The sequence below is a fragment of the Cryptotermes secundus genome, unplaced genomic scaffold (assembly GCF_002891405.2).
Source record: "Cryptotermes secundus unplaced genomic scaffold, Csec_1.0 scaffold813, whole genome shotgun sequence".
NCBI classification, from domain to species: domain Eukaryota; kingdom Metazoa; phylum Arthropoda; class Insecta; order Blattodea; family Kalotermitidae; genus Cryptotermes; species Cryptotermes secundus.
This window is the reverse complement of record NW_019735471.1, coordinates 1,432,647-1,453,288: the sequence shown is the minus strand read 5'-3', so window position 1 is coordinate 1,453,288 and position 20,642 is coordinate 1,432,647. Positions and strand designations below refer to the sequence as shown.

Sequence of the window (20,642 nt, the reverse complement as noted above, 5' to 3'; positions counted from 1 at the left end):
CGAATGGCGGTCTTCAGTGATTCTGTGCAGTGGAACAAAAGGTGACGTCTGGGGTTTGTGTCCAATTCATACAGAATTCACTCTTTAAAGACTGCATTTCCTGTAAGAAATATACATAAAAATTAAGATTTCTGTCTTCTGAGATATAACGCAGTATAGTGTGTCGAAATTGAACCAAAGTTCTGTAGATACGTGGGGGAATGGAGGTATAGGTCCATCACTTTCTACTACTACCACTTAATGAAGATGAGTGGTCAGCTTCACGTTCCGCTTGCTTTACCCTGGGTGAAGTAGTCGCCGGTACACATAGGATAGGAGGCTGTGTGGGCCTCATAACCGGTCTAGATGCTATATTTATGCCGGGAATTGAACCCCATCCGTCTAGACCATAGACTGTCGCTATGTCCACTGAGATCCCACGGCTCCTTGTGAATACAGGACGAGAACTATAATCACTCTGCCAAATGTTATTGTGCAATAAACTGGACTTTCCTCCTGTTGGTTACTCATAGAGCAGTAGGCGTCTCGGAAACAAACATCTGTTTCTGTTTCTGTTTCTGTCTTGCGAGATATGACACTGTGTAGTCTGATATACTTTTACTGATTTTACTCTAAGTCACTGCTAAACATCCAGGAGCATACACGGCAGGACATCCTAGCAAACATTCATCTTCGCAGCTACCGCAGAGGGGACCCAAGTTCCACCCACAACCCACGCACGCGCAATCTTGCATGCAGTGGAGTGAGTCCATGCAACATAGCCCGTCTTTTGATCCAAATCAACTGATCTAGACGTGTCTTTCGTTTTATAAAACCTGAGAATTTAATATTTTCTTTTCTTTAGGATTTTACCACTGGTCACTATACTTAGCTACAACAACGCAGTTCACACACCATTTAATTATTATCCATTTTATTATTATTGTACATTTACGCTAGGTTTTCCAAGAGGTCTTTTCCTTGGAATGTTTCCGACTAAAATTTTATAATATTGTGACATGCCGCTTTAAAGCTGGAATATCGAAGTCAGAGCGGACGTCCCTTGCTAGACAATGGCTCGGTAGTCACGTTTCTGCTGCAATAATAGCAGTGAATGCATTATTGTCTAGGTGAAAATTGTAAAGACGTTTTCCTGGCAACGGAGGGACTAACTGTTCGACTCGGTGTCCCTTAGTCAGTACAGCGAGCAGATATGAAACAGGGTGCATTCGTAAGCAGAACTTAGAAGCGAGGAGCGAGAAGTCTGTCACAGAAGTGACGTACAGAAGATGTAGAAAACAGTGAGGGGATTCGACATTCAGAAATAGTTGAATATGTGAATTATTATAACCGAATGTAATTGTGTTAGTAACATCAAATAAACCTAATCATCAAATGTAGAATCCACAATTATTGATCACGCTACCCCTTATAAGTGAAAATATGAAGTTAAGAAAGCATAAATAAATCAGAAATAATTTAACACCTTTTTGCGTTGTATATTGAAAAATGCCCACAGAGTTAGCAGAGCGGCAGCCCGTCCTACTTGCCTTTCAGGAGACCACAAGCTGAGTCTGAACTTCTCGGGCCAAACACCAAGCACAAACGATTCTTTCTATTCTTAAAATCCCATAATTTCTAGTCTTAGTCACGCAGTTGCTCTTACTTACTTACTTACTTACTTACTCACGGAGCTTAGCTCTTCTTTAGAAGCCGCTAATTCTGCAGGCACTTCAGAATTTCCCAGCATTTTATGGAACCAGAATGTTCATTACCGTGTTCACAAGAACCCTCCACTGGTCCCTATTCTGAGCCAGATCAATCCAATCCATATAATACCATCCTATCTCTCTAAGATCAATTTTAATATTGTCTACCCACCTACGCCTTGGTCTTTCCATTGGTCTCTTTCTTTCTGGCTTTTCCACAAATATCCTATATGCATTAATAAGAGTTGCTCTAACGTCATTTAATAAAATAAGACGCCCGCAGACTGCAGATCTGTCATAATGTCGTCATTCATGGCGATTAAATTAAGAGTGTTTTTGAAGAAACAGTAAATTCTTGAAAATCATAATAGATGACATGGGGGAACGATTAAGGGACCCCTAATTATGAGTCACGCTGGAGGCACGTTTCATCCACAAGTGTGAAATAGTGCGAGACTGAGTCGTGGAAACTGAGCGGATGGTTCTGCCTAGAGAAGTCACTGCTACTAATTGCACAGGTATCCCTTCCCTTCGTCCATCGCTGTCGCTTCTGCAGGTACCCAGAACTCTCATTTGGCCCGTTTCTGTCCGAATTACACGCCTCAGTCTAAATCTAGATCCATATATTCGACAGTAGTTGCTTTTGCCTCCAATTACACACGCTGGCTCTGCAAGTAAAACTCAAAGCTCTCTCTGTGTTTAATTAATTAAGCAGTGCCCCATGAAGACGTGTAGGAGTGGAGGTATAGCACCACCACGGCAATACATGTACATGAGTGGCAGGCTTTACTCCCGGTGGGAAAGAGTCCTCGATGTCCACTCGACAGCAGGCTGGGTGGGCCCCAAAGCCGGTATGGACGCTGTGGAGACAAGGAAGATACCTTTCCGCTATCGGGAGTCGAGCCCCGACCGTCAAGTCAGTCGCAACATCGACTGTCTGGGCCTGGAAGTTTCTGACCGAAGCATCTGATTACTTTCGTAAAGGAACAAAACTTTCCCCTGTAAAGTACCGGTTCATAGTGGAGTCGTTATGTTTGCATGACCTGAATCTATTATAAACACATCATGGCTCATATATTCTGCGCCTTTATGTCACTGGTAACTATTTATACCTCTTGTTTTTACATTCATGTGTCTGCATATCGATCACAGAGTCCGCTCATGGGTTTCAATGTATTGCGAACTAAGAACTTTTCTAACTGTAATTAAGATATTTGCATTTGTAACCGCAATTCGTGTTCTTCTTGGGGTGTAAGAACCGTGTTATTCAATATTTATATATGGCCGTTGCCCTTTAAGGGTTGAATATGAATACATAAGTTCAAAACGGAAGCCTTATCACACCTATCCACATGCAACATTAACCATCGTTCAAAAAATACTGTCTTCTGTTATTGCATATAGTTAGCGGCCTCCGTAGTAACGTTCTCACCTCATGACTCGTAGTACGCGGGTTCAAATACCCGGCGGAGGTCGTCGAATTTTTAAGGGCGGAAAAATTCAGGGAACAAGTCCTCCGGGAGGGACTTTAAGCCGTGGGTCCNGTCTCTAATACCTCTGGTAGATGGAGGAAGCATTATAGATACCTCTCAGCCAGTAGAGCCGGTCTCGCTGGCTGGGCGGGACTGATGGTAAGTAGGATATAGAGACTGGTAGAATATCATAGAGGGAAGCACAATGGACTAATACAGGTCTAAGTGCATGGGGAAACCCACCCTCTCCAATAACTAACTAACTACTCCATATAGTTTGGTAGGTATATATAAATGTTTCGGAAGAATTTGCTGCCTCAATCGACACGATAGCCAAGCGATAAAAATAGTAACGATGTAAGGAACGGGAGTTCCGGGTTAGGGGCTCGAAGTAAATCAGTCGCAGGCAAACAGCAGTGGCCCTTTAAAGGGCCGCTTTGAAAGAAAAATTGAATGGAAAATTGGAATTGCCAGTACCTGATTCTAAGGTCAGAGTGTGGGAGAAGGAAATGCTGAGAGGTAGAGAGAGAGAGACAGAGAGAGAGTAGAATATAAAAGTAAAAGAGAGGAAGAAGAATCAGTCCGCGAGAAGAGCAGTTGTCTGTGCCCTGAGCAGTATTCACGTATACATCCACCCATATTCTTGTACATCCATTTATGTTAAGGTCTATTTTTGTGCCTTCATTTATTCGTCTTTAATTGTTCGAACCATTTATCCATTTCACACATGAAATTCTGAAAATTTCAGAATATTGTTGTTTTCTTGCAGGAGGTACGGCACCAAGTGCGGAGGCTGTTCTCAGGGTATCTCTCCGAGCGACCTGGTGCGCAAGGCGCGAGACAAAGTGTTCCACCTGAACTGCTTTACGTGCATGGTGTGTCGCAAGCAACTGAGCACGGGAGAGGAGCTCTACGTCCTGGACGACAACAAGTTCATCTGCAAGGAAGATTACATCTCCGGCAAGACGCACCAAGGTAACGTACACAGTTGCATGGTCGGAAAACTTGAAGTCAGCAGACGGTTCTCGAACTGTATACAGAAGTACATCCTCGACAGGACGTAAAACTACAAAGGGGTGTATTTTCAGTAATACGACGAAATGAGTTTCCGGTAGGATATGCAACCGTTTAGGATTCATCTCTAGAAAATCACTTAAATCGGTTTAGGCTACGTCTCCAGAAGGACCTGAATTAGATGAAAAGCTGCATTTGGTGCAGGACCTCTAACTCTTTAAAACCATGTCTTCAGCATATACCCGAATTGGGTTTAGGGCCATATCCCCGGAAGGACCTGAAGCTCTTCTGGGCTACCTCTCCGGTAGCACTTGGAACTCTTCAGGACTGCATCTTCAGAATATCCTTGAATTAGATTTAGGAATAGTTTCCGGAAGGACCTGAAGCTCTTCTGGGCTACTTCTCCGGTAGCACTTGGAACTCTTCAGGACTGCATCTTCAGAATATCCTTGAATTAGATTTAGAGAAAATCTCCGGAAGGACCTGGTAATTCAGGACTCATTTCCAAGCATTTGAATTCAGATTATGGCCACATATTCTTCAGAAAATCTTTAGGATTATACTTTCAACGTGCCTTTAAACTGGGCACGCGATAGCATAGTTGGTTGAGGTGCTATGCTACAAGCTGGAAGGTCGCGGGTTTGAGTCCCGATGAGGTGGATTTTTTTTTTAATTTGCCTAATCCTTCCAGCCGCATTATGACCCGGGTTCGATTCAACCTCTATAACAGAAGTGAGTACCAGAAATTTTCCTGGGAGGTAAAGGGCGGCCGGCGCGTAAGGCTGACAAACTTCCCGCCATTCGTGAGCTGATTATCTACAGAAAATGTGGGAGCCTCGACGTCTCACAATCCTACGGCCCTTCACGGCCTGTGACAGGGATAGATTATTTTACTTTCAAATGTATTTAAATTCGATTTAAGGCTACACATCCGAAAGGGCCTGAAACTGTTTCATCTCCAAACTCTCGAATTCGGTTTAGGGCTAATTCTCCGGCAGCATCTGGAATTGTTTAGGACTGAATGACCAGTAGGACACTGAATTACTGAGAACCACATCTCCTGCTAGACCTCGTATACAGTTTAAGACATAAATGGCAAGAGGTACCAAGAATGCAGTTTTATTATGTGTATCATATAAAATATATAAGATTTGCCTTCCTTTGTAGCTGAACCATATCGGCTTAAGATTCCATCTCAAGCCTCTATTATGCTTAGGGGGTACTGTGTCCCACAAATTGTCGTTCTGCTGTGACTATTGGCTCCCAACTCCAAGTTAACATTTTAGGGACTTTTGTTTTAAACTCACACAAGAAGATTCACGCGGTAATTGTGTCTCTGAGCGATTGTCATGAAGTGTCTATAAAAATCCAGTGACGTGGAAGTTAACGTCACGGTATGATGGGCGGAAAATTATCAAATCCTGAAAAAAAAAAAAGAAACATAGTTTTGAATTCCGACACTTCGTCACAGTACTTTTGTCTCCTGAATGTTGTGGCGAAATAACAGGCTTATATGCGCCCCCCCCCAAAAAAAGTTATTCAGAAATAATTCTAGCGCTTCCCTGAAGATCGCAATGAAATGTTTAAACTTCGCTCGACTTGCGGCCTGCTTATGCTGGTTTCATGCTTTTCCAACTTTTCGACCCTGGAGATGAAGGCGGTATGTTCCTCCGAAACATCAAGTTTTCTCAAAATGACGTAACGTTAAGTCTCACACGTATTTGTGAGGTTCTTGGTTCAGTTCCCAGTCCTGATACCACCAACTGTGTTTGAAATCCATATGGTTTTGCACTTACTACACACAAGTAATTTTATAGTACCCCTGCGTTAAAATAGGCCACTCCCGTAGTTAAAAATCATTTATATCCATCATATTTTGCGTTATAAAACTATGTAAGGGAGACAGCGTCGTTATATAAAATAAAAACAGCTGTATGTAAAATGAATTAAACATACAAGGGCTTCACATTTTAAGGGTCTCCTGGCGGTCAATGCCTATTGCCTCCCATATTAACCTGATAAATGTTGCCACATTTAAATTCACCGCGCATTCACCCCATTTAGTATCCAAAAGATTATTTAATTGTGATGATTTATGGCGGGATGACAACAGAGAGATGGCGAAAATATCAAGAGGGTAGAAGTATTGTAGGGAGGGTGGTTAGTAGAATCGCGTTACCGCCCCAAAGAAGCGAAAATGAAATTCGAATATAAAAAGAGTTAAATAGGAGATGAATGCGCTGTTACGGAGAGGCAAGCCTGTGAGGCACAGGGTGAGTAACAAAACACTAACTAGCTCAGAATTGGAAGTACCATCCCCGCAGTATTTTCAAAAGACGAAATTCTGAGCTGAAATTACGGAGACAATCGATGTTGTGTCCTTGGGCCATGATAAACTTATCATTGGAAGTAACGGCCTACGTTTCGATTTCTGATAAGGGCGGAAGAATATATCTGTCTTTTTTTCATGAAATTGTTTATAGCCATTCTTGGGTCGCACACAGTCCCCTGTCCAACAAAAATTCGGGAGTGAGGGGGATCATTCCTAGGACTGATTACAGGTGGTCGGAGCTTGAAACTATATTTCTATCGTCTGTGATCCTTGGGCAAGTCCTCTTGGTACGGTACTTAAGGATATGGATAATTTTTAATACTCATAAATTTAAAGTAACTGCACACGAAGCTCTACTTGGTAAATACTGCCTTCTGTGATGTTACGCCGTGTAGCAAAGTTCACAAAAGTCGCGGAGGAACTTCTTCAGTGTAGGGGGAGGGGGGGTTGTTTGCTTCTTGCTGGTGAGTTTCTTGGTTTACTCTTAAGCCACATCAGCGAACTTACGCCAGCCTACGTTACCTCTACATAACCGCCTCTGTCACAACCTCAAATCCAGCACGGTACCTTCTGATTCTTCTCACGCGGTTGCTTAGTCGGTTGAGGCACTATGCTACGAACTGAAAGGTCATGGTTTCGATTCCAGATGATGTCATTGGATTTTTCAATTTACCTAATCCTTCCAGCTGCAGTAATATTCCGTTACGTGGCTGTAGGAACTGAGGAAGGGGGAACCATCTGTTGGGCTTGCGCATTCGTGAGCCATTTTATTGCTGACGACAAACAAGGAGTAGAATTTATCTTCTCTAAGATAATTTTTCTACAGCAGTTCCTATGCATTTTGTAACAATGAAAAGAAAATAACATTCACGGAGACATACCTGTAATAGTTGGCTCCAGTAATGATTTTCTGCAGATGTAATTTCTTGTTATTGCAGGATGGGTCATACTAGGCGGACCTTCCGTGTTTTGAGCCTAATATTTATATCTGCTTGGTTAGAGATAACTTCACATACTCAAAACTAATGACGAAGGAAGTTGGTGTGAACCACGTGCGTGTTTATATTTCATCTTACTCGTTACAAGTTATTTATATTCTGTCCATGCAGGAAACATAACCTACGCCTTTCAGAGAGGGTGTCGCCACCATCCGCCTGTTTGCATGTTCTGTTTCTGAACCCACTTCAGTAACTGTTTTTATCAAGAATCTATCGTAGTTGGTTGAGGCACTATGCTACAAGCCGGAAGGTCGCCGATTCGATTCCTTACCTAATCCTTCCAGCCACGTTGTGGCCCTGGGGTCGACTCAGCCTCTAACAAAAATGAGTACCAGGAATTTTCCTGGTGATAAGGGGTGGCAGGAGCATAAGTTTGACAACTTCACAGCCATCTCTGAACTGATTGGCTAGAAAATGTGGGAGTCTCGACGTCTCACACCAATATGGTCCTCCACGGCCGATTAAGGGGCAGCTTTATCCTACCTACAGAATGTTACATTTTTTTGGGGGGGGGGGCGAATTTACTTTCTGTTAGCATTGGTTTAAATTAGAACTCATGTCTTATATGAAAGCCATCGATTTGTTTCTACTTAGTTAAAAATAGCTCTGCATATAAATTGACAAGTAATGAAATAGAGGCTTCATTTACTTCCACAACTTCTATGCGACAAAGAAATCTGTATTTTGAATGTTTGACGAAGTATTAGGAGCAATGTTTTCTGGATGTGAAGTCTCGTATCTAGGATCAAAAAATGATCACCTCTATGAAATACACTGTCTTTTACTTAAAATTGGGAATGAACACCAATAACAATGGCGGATGCAAGACAGTAAATACGCATTTGGAAAACATGGCTACTTCTGTCGACTCCTTTTCCCAGTCTAAGCAGACTTTTAATCGCGTATTTTGATCAAGCACTTTCAGTTTCAGTTACTGTACACAACTTAAACATTGTGTAGTGTTCAAAATATTGATTGATTCCTGTTAGAGCACTAGATATATGAAGCCCTAAGGCACTATGTAGGCCGCCGGGTATTTCAATGCTTAGAGCAGATTAATTTCAGGAAAGAAATACTGAACGTGTTAACATTTCCTTATTCTGAAACGATTAAAATTGTAATAACTTTTTAAGTCTCAACTTCTCTAAAAGAAATCTTGAAATAATGGTCCTTCTATCATGCGTTCACGGACACTAAGAACTGCTACAGCTAATGCTTGGATAGTACTTCCAACTAGGTCAAAACTATTTCCTTACACCTAATTTCGAACTGATTATTTACCAAGGTAAATGTAAAGTGCTTAATTAAGTACTCCACCATGAAGATGTACGAAGGATCCACACATTCTTATCCTAGGCACTGGCGCACTCAGCCTCAAGACCCGGCCGTCTTATAGCTGAGGAAAACTGGATACGAATCAGGAATACTGATTATTACTTTGCAAATTTCTCTATCCATATGGTCCCTAATTTTAAGTCCCGTGTCATAAAGGCGTATGGGGAAGTGAAAGAACCCCACTCATTCTGAAACATAGATAAATTTGAATGGTCAACTTCAAACTCCGATCTCCTTACAGATAAGGAAAAGCCCTGGTACCAGTCTTACCAGAGATTGGGTGTACCTGATAACTGAGCTGGACGCTGTGACGAAGAATCCCTGCCCCCTAGAAAATCGAACCCTGGTCGTTCAACCCATAGCAAGTCATGTTAGTGACTAAGCTACCTCGGTTCATCTGCATCCAATGATTTAAGGCGCATTTTTTATAAAAAGAGAGCTGTAAGCGAGCCAGGACAGCGCCCTAGTGTTTTTTGGGGGGTTTCCGAGGCGCCGCCCTGGCACTTCTTTTAAAGACAGAGATGTTAAACAAGTTCTTACAGGCGGTTTAATTTCCGATCTCCAAGGTAGAAGCGCCGGTTGCTTCAAGCATGTGCGTTTGGCAAGCAGTTGGTTGTTCAGATCCGCGTTAGAAGTGCAGACGTATCGTTAAGTAAAGAGAGCGATTTCGTGTGACGATTCGCGTCCGTTTCTTGTAAGCTGGACCTGCGCGACGGACCTCCTCCTACCTTATAGTTTTAAGACTACACCGCTTGAGAGAAGTGAATGAGGCTTGGCGAGATCAAACGCATATGGAAATTTCTATCATGTACCCTACATATCTCCATGGAGCGTGTTAAGTACAATATAAAGATGTGGATACTAATGCTATATTATGCTTTTAAATCATACTTTAACCTAGGCATCGTAATATGTCAATATGATATTATTTTCCCATATTTTATATGTTAAATAAAATCTGCTGGTTTGGTCTGTATAGGCATTAGCTTATATGTAATCCAGCAGCTGTAATTATTAACCATATTATTCAAACAGTTGTAATTATGAACCATATTTAGTTTGACAGTTGTATTATGAACCATATTTAGTCTGACAGTTCTAATTATGAACCACATATAATCTGACAGCCGTAAATATGAACCACTTGTAGTGAAACAGAACCAAGTATAATCTAACAGTTGTAATTTTTAACCATATATAATCTAACAGCCGTAATCATGAACCACGTGTAGTCAAACAGCTGAGTTTATGAACCATATATAATATGACATCTATAGTTATGAATCATACGCAATCTTACAGCTGTAATTATGTACCGCATGTAAAATAAGAGCTGTAGGTAATAACTACCTGTAATATAACAGCTGTAAGTATGATTCATATGCAATTTAACAGCTGCAATTTTGACCCATATGTAATCCAGCAGCTGTGAATATGAATCAAATTTAAATACAGTAATCATAACGAAATATTGAGAATAATTTTCTGCGAAACGAAACGCGCTTATCTTTGTAAGATTTGAGGCTTTCACGGCGGTGACTATGAAGAAAGCAGTCTTCTGGGATTTGGCACCGTGTATATGTGGTGTTAACCGACGTTTCGGAGGAACGTATCGCCCCCATCTTCAGGGTAGAAGAAAAAGTATAAGAAATCTGCAAGCGACAACACCGTGAGAAACGGTAAAGGCGTTTCTCACGGTGTTGTCGCTTGCAGATTTCTTATACTTTTTCTTCTACCCTGAAGATGGGGGCGATACGTTCCTCCGAAACGTCGGTTAACACCACATATACACGGTGCCAAATCCCAGAAGACTGCTTTCTTCGCGCTTATCTTTTATCGAAATGTAAATAACCACATTTATTAACTGAATAAAAAAAGGCTTCTTGGACAAAATGTCATTGAATATTTACTTGAAGAGATAATGGCCTTATAAACGTGAGCGGATTTGATATGCAGAGTTGCAGCAGTTTTGTGGTAATGTGGAACGAATTCTGGGGCGTGCTGTGCGCCGCCTGGAGGTCGTAGTCCCCTTCAGTTCCCTGTTTAATGCCGAGCGCCATCGATCCGGAGGCTTGCCTGCCTGACCGGCGCGTTCAGCGCTTCGTTCCACTTGCATTAGATTTGAAATTCATCATCGGAAATCGTGTTAAAGTGCTCAAAAGGTCGCCGGCCCAAGTTGTTGCATGAGGTAATAACTTCAACAGGCTTGTTCATCATCTGTAAGGGTGGTTTATGAGTGGGTGGAGACCCTTTTATATATATCTATAAATGCAGCTTTCACGTAGGTGGTCACTAGTTCGAGTAAAGGGACCAAATGGTACGTTAGTCTTGTGTTCATAGTTTTCAATAATTATGTTTCTTCTTAACATAAAAATTAACATAGACAATTATACGACACAGATTATCTTCAGCGTTTGATAGTTTTTAACTGATTTGAAATTATTTTTAATGAAACCAGAATGTTCATTACCGTCATAGCAAATTCACACAGTTCAACCCTACCCAGAATGTTATTTTGCTTGGAAATTCAGCGGAATCTCTCATAAAATTTGTCGACTTCTCTTATTTTTCTTGTATTCCTTTACCAATCTTTTGCATGCCACAAGTGGCGCCGCCAATAGCATTCCCGTGAACTCTCTGCAACTGACTCGGAACGTACCTTACATTACTTTGGATTATGTATTACACCACAAATTCTTTATTATTAATAACTAATTCCACCCTCAAAACCCTGACTTAAAATACCTTCAATCTATGTTCTTTAGAAAGAGAAACATATTTCATACCTATGAAAGCAACAATTATTGCATTTTAATAGAAAGATGGTGGGGTTGAAGCAATTGACTACAACTGATCCAAGTAATGGTGGCTAATAAACCTTTTCAGAATAATCAAGAACGTAGAACAATCGTGGGAATGTGCAGATGTATATAGCCGGGAGATGCAGAGAATTATTTACGACAGCTGAACTTGAAAAAATGGAGAAAAAGAAAAATATAAAGCAGAACGGGCGAATGTTTTAAAGGAGGTCTGTAGAACCGATGAGTGATTAAATTTATTTGATGTCAGTTGATATTTGATGGCAATTATGAACTTTGATATCGAAGAAAGGAGGGAGACCAGTAGATCTGTTTATCTGATTCAGGGCAGCTTACTAATTTTGTGTTGGCTTAGCTACTATTGTTGTCAGAATAATCAGTTGCCAAATAGGGGATTGAACCGGGCACATCCGGAATAAAAGTCAGTAATTTCTACTGCTTATTTGTACGTTGCGCCTGCGCAGTTACCACTCATTCCTCTTAGGTTAGATTCTCGGTTCGGAAGTTGATTTTTCTAACCGAAGATTTTCGTGATTTTTCTCAGACCTATACATGTATTTCGAGTTACAGCCTGAAATTTTGCTGGTACTTTCCCTTGTCAGTTCTTCCACTTACTATTCATAAAGACTTTCAGAGTCCAGAAGTGTAAGCATCTGTGAGAGGACCATATAAGGACATCGTTAGGATCACAAACCATACGAGTACAGTCGATACTAAGGCGGTTAGTGAATGACTTGTTGAGAAGAATATGCAAAAGAAAATGATTGTGACCTAATCAGAATTACTATTTTAACATTCGTCCAAAGGAACTGATTATAACCACGAAGCACATCAGTGGTTATAACTGTAACCCCACCGAGATTCAAACCTGACACCTCTGTAATTCACTCAGAAGCATAATAGCTTGAGAGTAAAGAGTCGACCGCTGATGGAACCTGATGGGTCTGGCGATAAAACGGGGGATTAATGGTGGAAGGACATTTGGATTCTGTCGAAGTATATCCTGGGAATTCTCTTAGAGGGACTTTGTTAAACAGCGGATAACCGGTAAGAGAATATGGCTCTTGAAGCCAATCTAGGAAAATTTTAGGCCTAAACACGAATTACGCCGGTCACAGTAGTCGAGCGGTCTAAGGCATGTACTGTCTTCGCTCGCTTGGAAACCGGGATCGTGGGTTCGAATCCCACTCAGGGCATGGATGTTTAGTTTGTGTGTGTGCGTTTTTCTGTGTTTGTGTACAAGTAGAGTCCTTGCGACGAGCTGATCACCCGCCCAAGGAGTCCTACCGAATGTGTAAGATCTAGAAAAACCGAAGTGAACGAAGAAGTTAATGGAGGTAGGCCTAGGCCAACTGGGGCTATAGTGCCAAGGGGAAAAAAACACGAATTATATGATGCATTGATGGAACGCTGACGATCATAGTGGCCGCGCGGTCTAAGGCATGAAATGTCTTCGCTTACTCAAATATTGGGGTCATGGCTTCAAACCCCACTCGAGGCATGAATTTTTACATTAATTTTGTGAAGGTAGCGGCTCTGCGGCGGGCTGATCTTCCGCCCAAGGAGTCCTACCGAATGTCTATATATTTTAGAAACTGTAAAACAGAGGCAAATGTTCATCATGGACCATAGCGCCCACAGATTGTTATTACATCCAAGGAACGCTGGACAACAGGGGAAATCTGCTTTACACTGTACTTTACAAATCATGCACTAGAAGTGACTGAACGAGTTTCATAGTTGCCGGGGCTCGAACCTTGAGTGAGACATAAAGCTGCCCGCCCATTGGTGTGCAACGAAATGCGTTATTTACACGGGCTATGTTGTCATGGGACGGAATTTAACCGGTCAGTTAATCGATTAGGGATGTTTAAACCGTGGTTAGTGTGCAGGATATGCTTCAGTGGCAGCCGATGTTCATGGCTGTCCAGGCAAATGACATGGGTCACATCTGACCCACGCCTTTCACTGACCCAGTTTCAAATACTCTCGCTTATTATCATTTCCTTCTTTACCTCCTTTTTCTTTTTGTCCTCCATTTTTATTTTTTCGTGTCGTTTTCTTCACATTTTCATTGTTTTTTATCTTTTCCATCTTTGTCTTTTATTCCTTCTCCGTTCTTTATTGTTTTTCTTCTTTGTTTCCGTTTCCTACATCCTCTCCTTCGCCATTTTTCATCCTAGAAAACCGAGATTAACGGCCTTGGGAATCCGTTGCACTGACCACGTGACACCCTCTACCCGCAAAAGTTGGCACTAACTTCGCCGACAAGCGGCGGACGCTCGGTCGGTATAGTTCCATTGAGGAGTACAGGCTACGGAGTTTGTTTTTTGTTCTTTTTTTTATTGTAGCTCATTTTATTTTGCCTCCCTTTCGATCCTCTTCATAGAATAAATTTAAGACCTCGCCGACGTCGCAGCCATTCCTTGGCCTTCCTATGTTCGTCGTGCCTCTCTCCTTCCTATAAAATATGAGCTTCGTTTCAGGAATTTGGTCTATTCTTTTGCAATATATGTACAAGTATTCGCTTTTCCCTGAAGGGCGAATATTTCCCTCTGTGTGGTAGACATCAAAATTCTCTTCTGTTCCTCGCCTAGCTCCATGGACTAGAATTTTTCACTGCTTGCATTAAACATAATTATACAAAGACAACATCTGTAAATTAGCTCATTTACATCCACTACACTGGAGTGTTTCTTTCCACTCATGCCAATATATACGCATGAACGTTTTAACTGATCAGGAATAACACAATTGAATACAAATTAGAAATGGTGTAAGTAGACCTACCGCACCTATTCCAACTCACAGAACAGGAGCACTCCGTAATATTGAAGAGTAATATTTTTTAGATATGATACGGTATAGTCCAGCAGAAGTTGACTGATGATTCGGAGGAATATACCGCCTCCATCATCAGGGTCTAAGAATAAGCCACGCAAATAACCAGCAAGAAGAAAACCACAGTCACAGCACTTGCCTGCTTTCTTTCTTCCTGCATCCTCAAGATGGAGGCGATGCGTTCCTACGAAAGCAATGGTGAACTACCACCAGACTACGCGGCGTTATATTCAAGAAGACACAATTCTTCATGATCGCCGCTGTGAGAACCCAAAATCCAATAATTCTGTTGGATGTGAAAGATCACAGTAATATATAACAGCTGTAACAAAACGCGAAAAATGATCCAAGGAGCAAATGATTTGTGGTGTCATCACCAAAACAAATTGAGAGTTGCCGAGCCCAAAAAGTTTTCATGGGAACCGGTCCCCCCCCCCATGTTCTGACACCATGGTGGAGAGGTTGCTGCACCCACAAGAGGATAGGGCCGCGCACAACAAATTAACATAGTACTCGTAGATCTCAGACACGCACTGGGGATAGGGGACTGCTACAAGAACTTCTTCAGCACTACACTCTTATTCTGACGCTGGGAGAAGTCAGAACAACGGGCGTCGCGTTTGATTTATGTCCTTACGAGGCTTGTGGACACGTTCCTTACAAGTGATCATGAACTGAGTCTCAGGTTTGATAGGTACATCTATTATTATTATTATTATGATTATTATTATTAGAGGGGGTGGGTTTCCCCATGCACTTAGACCAGTTATTGGTCCATTGTGCGTCCCCCTTTAATTTCTACTGTCCCCATACCCTACCGGCACTGGTGCGTGCTATCAGCCCCGTTCAGCCAACGAGGTAGGCCGTCGGTACCTGATATTTCCCCCATCTACCAGAGGCATTAGGTACATCTAGGTTCTATTTGCGAACCGACACTCAGATATGCTGGTTAAAGAAATCATTCTTGATAATCTTGAATGGAGTCTCACGAGGCATTGTTGACAGTTGCTGAGACTCAGGCATCATTGTTTAATGAATAATTCTTAACAATTAATTGTTAACTGAGGTTCAAGTATAATTGGTTGACGCGAAGCATGTTTACAGTCAGTCATGACTTGAGTTACATGTATCACTGGTTAATGAGGAATTATTTATATTTAATAGCCAACTGAGTTTCAAGAATTGCTGGTTCGCGAAGCATTATTGACAGATTTTATATGCTGAGCCTTATGAATCGGTGGTTAGTGAAGAATTATTGAATTTAATTGTTAACTGACTTTCAAGTTCACAAAGCATTTTAGATAGTGAGTAATGACTTAAGCCTCAAATATCAATGGTTCAGGAAGAAATCTTGACAGTTCATTGTGAATTGAGCTTCTGTGAGTTTTTCTTTCCTATTTTCCTTTGTTAATCATTAATCCACTATTGCTCTATATTAATCTGTCATCGCTTCCTGAGATATGCAGTATTCCTGAACAGGAATTCTTACGGAATAAAGAAATGAGTCACGCTTGATTATATTTCGCCTTATCTTCAAATTTTTGACGAAATAAAATTTTGTGTATTTAGTTGGGCTTTAACAAAATTCTGACCGAGGAAAAGAACAAAATTTCTGTTAGTAGCATATCTTCTGTATCTATGAACTGAGATACTTTTATTCTACTTTCCTAAAGTAGGCTTATGTAATCTCCTATCTCTCTGTATGTCTATGTATCCCCCCTATTAACTTTTGAATGCCTGAATCAATCTTTATGAAACTTGGTATATATATCATGGCACCTGAACCCATCTCAAGGCCTACTTAATAAATTCCTCCAATCAGTCTGTGTGTCTGCATATGTATCCCATAAATTTTGCTAAGAAACGGCTTGGTAGACACGTTCCCACGGCAACAAATACAAACTACAATAGAATTTTTAGACATGTTTTCTATGCGGTCCGTGTCGTATCAAAGGATAGTATATGAGTTTTATGTGTGTGTCCCCTAGCGTTGCTATACGATGGCTCGGTAAACACGTTCCCGTGGCAACGAGAAACTATTGGAAGCGTCGTTTTCTATGTCGTCCGCGTCGTGTCAAAAGAAAGTAGGCGATCACTTCTTCCCAAATTAATTTCTAATTATATTACTGAAATATTTTGACATGTTAATCGTCGGAAAGTTAGACGCAGATCGGCTGATGACACTGTGAGAAACCCCTCTGTGGGCGTTACCACAATCTGAACCCCGAGGGAACTTACGACAATGGATCAGCTCCCGGGTCTTGTGTTGTCAGTCGGCAGTCATTGAATGCGGTTTGCAGCTAATATTGTCCCACAACAATAGCACAGGAAGCGTCCTCCCAACATTCAGGCCACGTAACAACACCCACACCCCCCACACTAAGTGCCTTGGGAACAGTGTCAAGTGCGCGCAAGAGGCCTAACAACCAGCAGCCGACCGGGCTTTACGGCTTCACTAACAACGGGAAAGTAAAGTCCCTATGGCCGATCACAGTGACCGCGCGGTCTAAAGTATGAACCGTCTTCGATAGCTCGAACACTGGGATCGTGGGTTCGAATTCCACTGGAGGCATTAATGTGTGTGTTCGTTTATTGTGTTTGTGTGGTTCTGTGTGTAAGTATCGGTATTGCGACTGGCTGATCCCCCACCCAAGGAGTTCTACTGTCTGTGTGTAGGGTTAAGAAGCTGCTAAAACGGCCAAGGTCTACAAGGGCTGTAGAGCCATAGATAGATAGATAGATAAGTCCCTATACTTAATTAAGTACCGCGCTATGAAGAAGTAAAGAGGAAGTGTTTTATTTTCTGAGATATAACGCCGTGTAGTCCATTGAAAGCCAACCGATGTTTCGGAGGAACATATTGTCTCCATTTTCACGGTCGAAGAATAAACCAAGCAAGAAAATAGCCTGACGAAACGTCGATTGTCTTTCCACGGACTACACGACGCTATATCCTAGAAGACAGTACCCTTCATAACCACCGCTGTGAGAGCCTCAAATCCTACAAGTATGGAGAAGTTGTGGTATGGCTCCACGCATTCTTAGCTTCGAAACTAGATGCAGATGAGTGGTCAGGTTGAGGATCTAGCATGGTACCCATTAGATAGTGCATCCTCAACATTTAATTCTAGGCATTTAATTTGTTTTTTCTTGTCATATATTTTTTCCTTATACCCCCATTTTTTTCTTAGCTCCAGACATTCTCCTCAGCACTTTATCTCATACACAATATTCCTTCCCTTAAAATCGAAACCAATTTTCACACTCATATAAAACAATAGCTAAAATTAAATTTTCTCGTTTTTTATATTTAGGTTTATACAGGAACTGTGATCCTAAATGTTTCTGTTAAAATACTAAAGGGTAGCCTTCAGTCATTAGAGTTGCTCTCTGAATTGAGACACAAACCCGGGATCTAGAGAAAACGAAGTTCCAGACCTTACTAATTCAGCGTGAAGTTCCACTCGTTCGATTGTGTTCAATGAAATACAGACACATCATTTCCGCACTGTTTATGGGGCGGTACTATATTCGAACCCGTGACCTTGTTAGACGAGGCAGCAATGACCACTCCCAGTAACTCAGGTTACACGGTATTTCAGGCGAAGCAATCTGTGACGAGAACAATCACTCTATCTGCATCGTGCTGAAGAGCGTTTCGGAATTATTGTGGGAGAGTTTCATGTCAGGAGGTAGAAATCGTTCTAGAACTTGTGGCAGATGCTTGCACGGAAGTTTTCCTGGAACAGGAAAGGATAAAGACGAAAGCAGGATGGAGCTATAGCAACGAAATGGGGGGAAGGGAGGGGTGGAAATATTCTTTCATGTGTTCATTCTCTCCTCTGAAGGCATCGCGTGATCCTCTGAGATGGTGCTTCCTGATATATTTAGAAACAATTAAATAATTTGAAAAACAAAGTCATATGTGACCACAGAGTTAAGAAAGGCAAAGGTACATTTGATGTACATACAAAAGCAGTGTTCAGTAGAGCTTCACAGATTGTTGGTGGAGTCACCACTTATTTCACCCTTTCATATAAGTTCAACGACATGTTTCGACCACTCAGGGATATCATCAGTTATGTATAATGATTTGCATAAATTATTATAATGTATTGAAGTAATGTACAGGCAGTGAAGACTGAAACCCAAAGAAGTTTATCTTTTAAGCAGGTTAAATAAAGTAATTTAAAAATGATTTTGAATGATTTATAAAGACGTAAAATAATATAATATGCATCATGGTAAATTTCTTGTGCCCCTTTTTCTTTGCTAGACTGTGTGAGTCACGCACGCAGACACACACACACACACACACATACACAGAGAAGCAACCAGAACGTATGTAACCGAGACACCATCCACGAATTACACATCGCTGCAAAAAGAGAAAACAAAAAGAACACATTGACACACAAAATATAATTTTAAATAATTTTTTATTATTTTAAAATCACTGTATATATATATAAAATTATTTAAATAGCAATCAGTTTGGTTTAAATCAACACTCTGTACCTACAGCCCTCACTGGTTGTACAATAATGCAATACAATATAACAATTTACGCAGGTAAACATGTGTACCTGAGGATGGTCTCTGTGTAGTCGAAATGTATCACTGAATTCACATGAAAGCATGGACTAAGTGGTGATTTGGACTGAACCACCATTCTTAATTCTGCCATTAAATGGCGGTGAGTTGTCAGCTTCACTACCCTACAGCTTAACCCTCGGAGAAACAACCCCTGGAAGTTACGGAGATGAGAATGACTTTTAGCCCTGCCGCAAATCGAACCTCGCTATACCGACTGAGCCATTGTGGCCTCCAGTATAGGTCCACACATGTAAGCTCACGTATAGATGAGAGGCTGGTAGTACAGATGAATTATTCTGTGTTGCACTGCTGTGGCTGCCACGAACCAGAAGTCACAACTCACCTAAAACACCTAAAGCTGTAATTTTCGAGTTAGTTCATTTTCACGTACCGCGATTTTGTCTTGGTCTGACGTACAAAGTTCCAGCGACACATGCAGTTATGATGGTTCCTGTGTGTAAGCGTGCAGTGCTGAAGGGAATTACACGCTCATAGCTAAGCAGCAAGGAGGTCAGGGCAAGAGCAGCGTTAATACCTGAGACCAGGTTGGTCCGAATTTAAAATGAAGGGTACTGATTTCTGGGTTATAGACTCGTGTAGTTCGGAGGAAGGCTGCCTGCTTCTTTTTGTTTCTTGCGTGACTTAGGCTGGGGCCACACGAGCGCACGAAGTACGTCCGTTGCAACGAACGTACTTTATGACAGACGTTGCTGAGGACACCACACAGTTGCAGAATGCGGTGCGTAGTTTTTTGTCTGCAATGGAGCCAGAAGAAAGCGTAGCATTCGCCTCTCTTGTTTATTTCTACAATGGACGTCACGACGTTCGTTACAACGGACGCATTTTGTGCACTCGTGGGGCCCCAGTCTTAGTCTTCGCTCCTTAAGAGGGGGCGATACGTTCCTAAGAAACATCGGCTCGTCTCCGAAATACATGGATGTACAACCGCATATTCAGCATAGCCTGTAACTACTACTGAAATTTTAGGAAGGTTTAAATCAATTGGTATGCAGGATAGATCATTCGGTATATAATTAAAATTTCGTGCGACGTTCAACCAATCACTTTCAGAAGTAGGCAACTGAAATGATATATGCACCTACTGTATTAGTAAAAGTAAAAAGTAAAGCTATCCCTGTAACAGGCCTTGAAGTCCCATAGGGTTGTGAGACGTTGAGGGTCCCACATTATCTAGACAATCGGCTCAAAGATGGCGGTAAAGTTGTCAGCCTTACGCGCCGGCCGCGCTTTACTCCCCAGGAAAATTATTTAATTAATTCCTGGTACTCATTTCTGTTAGAGGCTGAGTGGACCCCAGGGCCATCCGAAATAGCTATTCTGTAGTGGGTAGTATAGGATTGGAGGCCAGGGTTCAATTCCCAGCGTGAGCAAGAGAATTTTCTCATCTCTACATCGTCCAGACCAGCTCTGTGGCTCACCCACCCTATTATTAATGGGACCGGGAGCTCCTACCATGGGTGTAAGGCAGCCGGGGCGTGAAGCTGACCAGTAACCTCCAATTAGTGCCGAGGTCAAGAATGGTGGAT

The 20,642-nt window shown here is 41.7% G+C and overlaps 2 protein-coding genes across 2 annotated transcripts in view; one reads left to right on the top strand and one right to left on the bottom strand.

The window, feature by feature from the left end:
* Positions 1-7,479, top strand: part of LOC111869419 (LIM/homeobox protein Lhx8) — a gene marked incomplete at its 5' end in the record, with an annotated part of 103,908 nt that extends 96,429 nt beyond the window's left edge. Inside the window, 2 exons of the mRNA XM_033753426.1 lie at positions 3,930-4,135; positions 7,445-7,479. Coding sequence (XP_033609317.1) covers positions 3,930-4,135; positions 7,445-7,479 — 241 coding nt within the window. The remainder of the gene's footprint in view (positions 1-3,929; positions 4,136-7,444) is intronic.
* LOC111869407 (RING finger and transmembrane domain-containing protein 2) overlaps positions 1-20,642 on the bottom strand; it is a 198,754-nt gene that overhangs the window by 137,523 nt on the left and 40,589 nt on the right. The window lies entirely within an intron of this gene.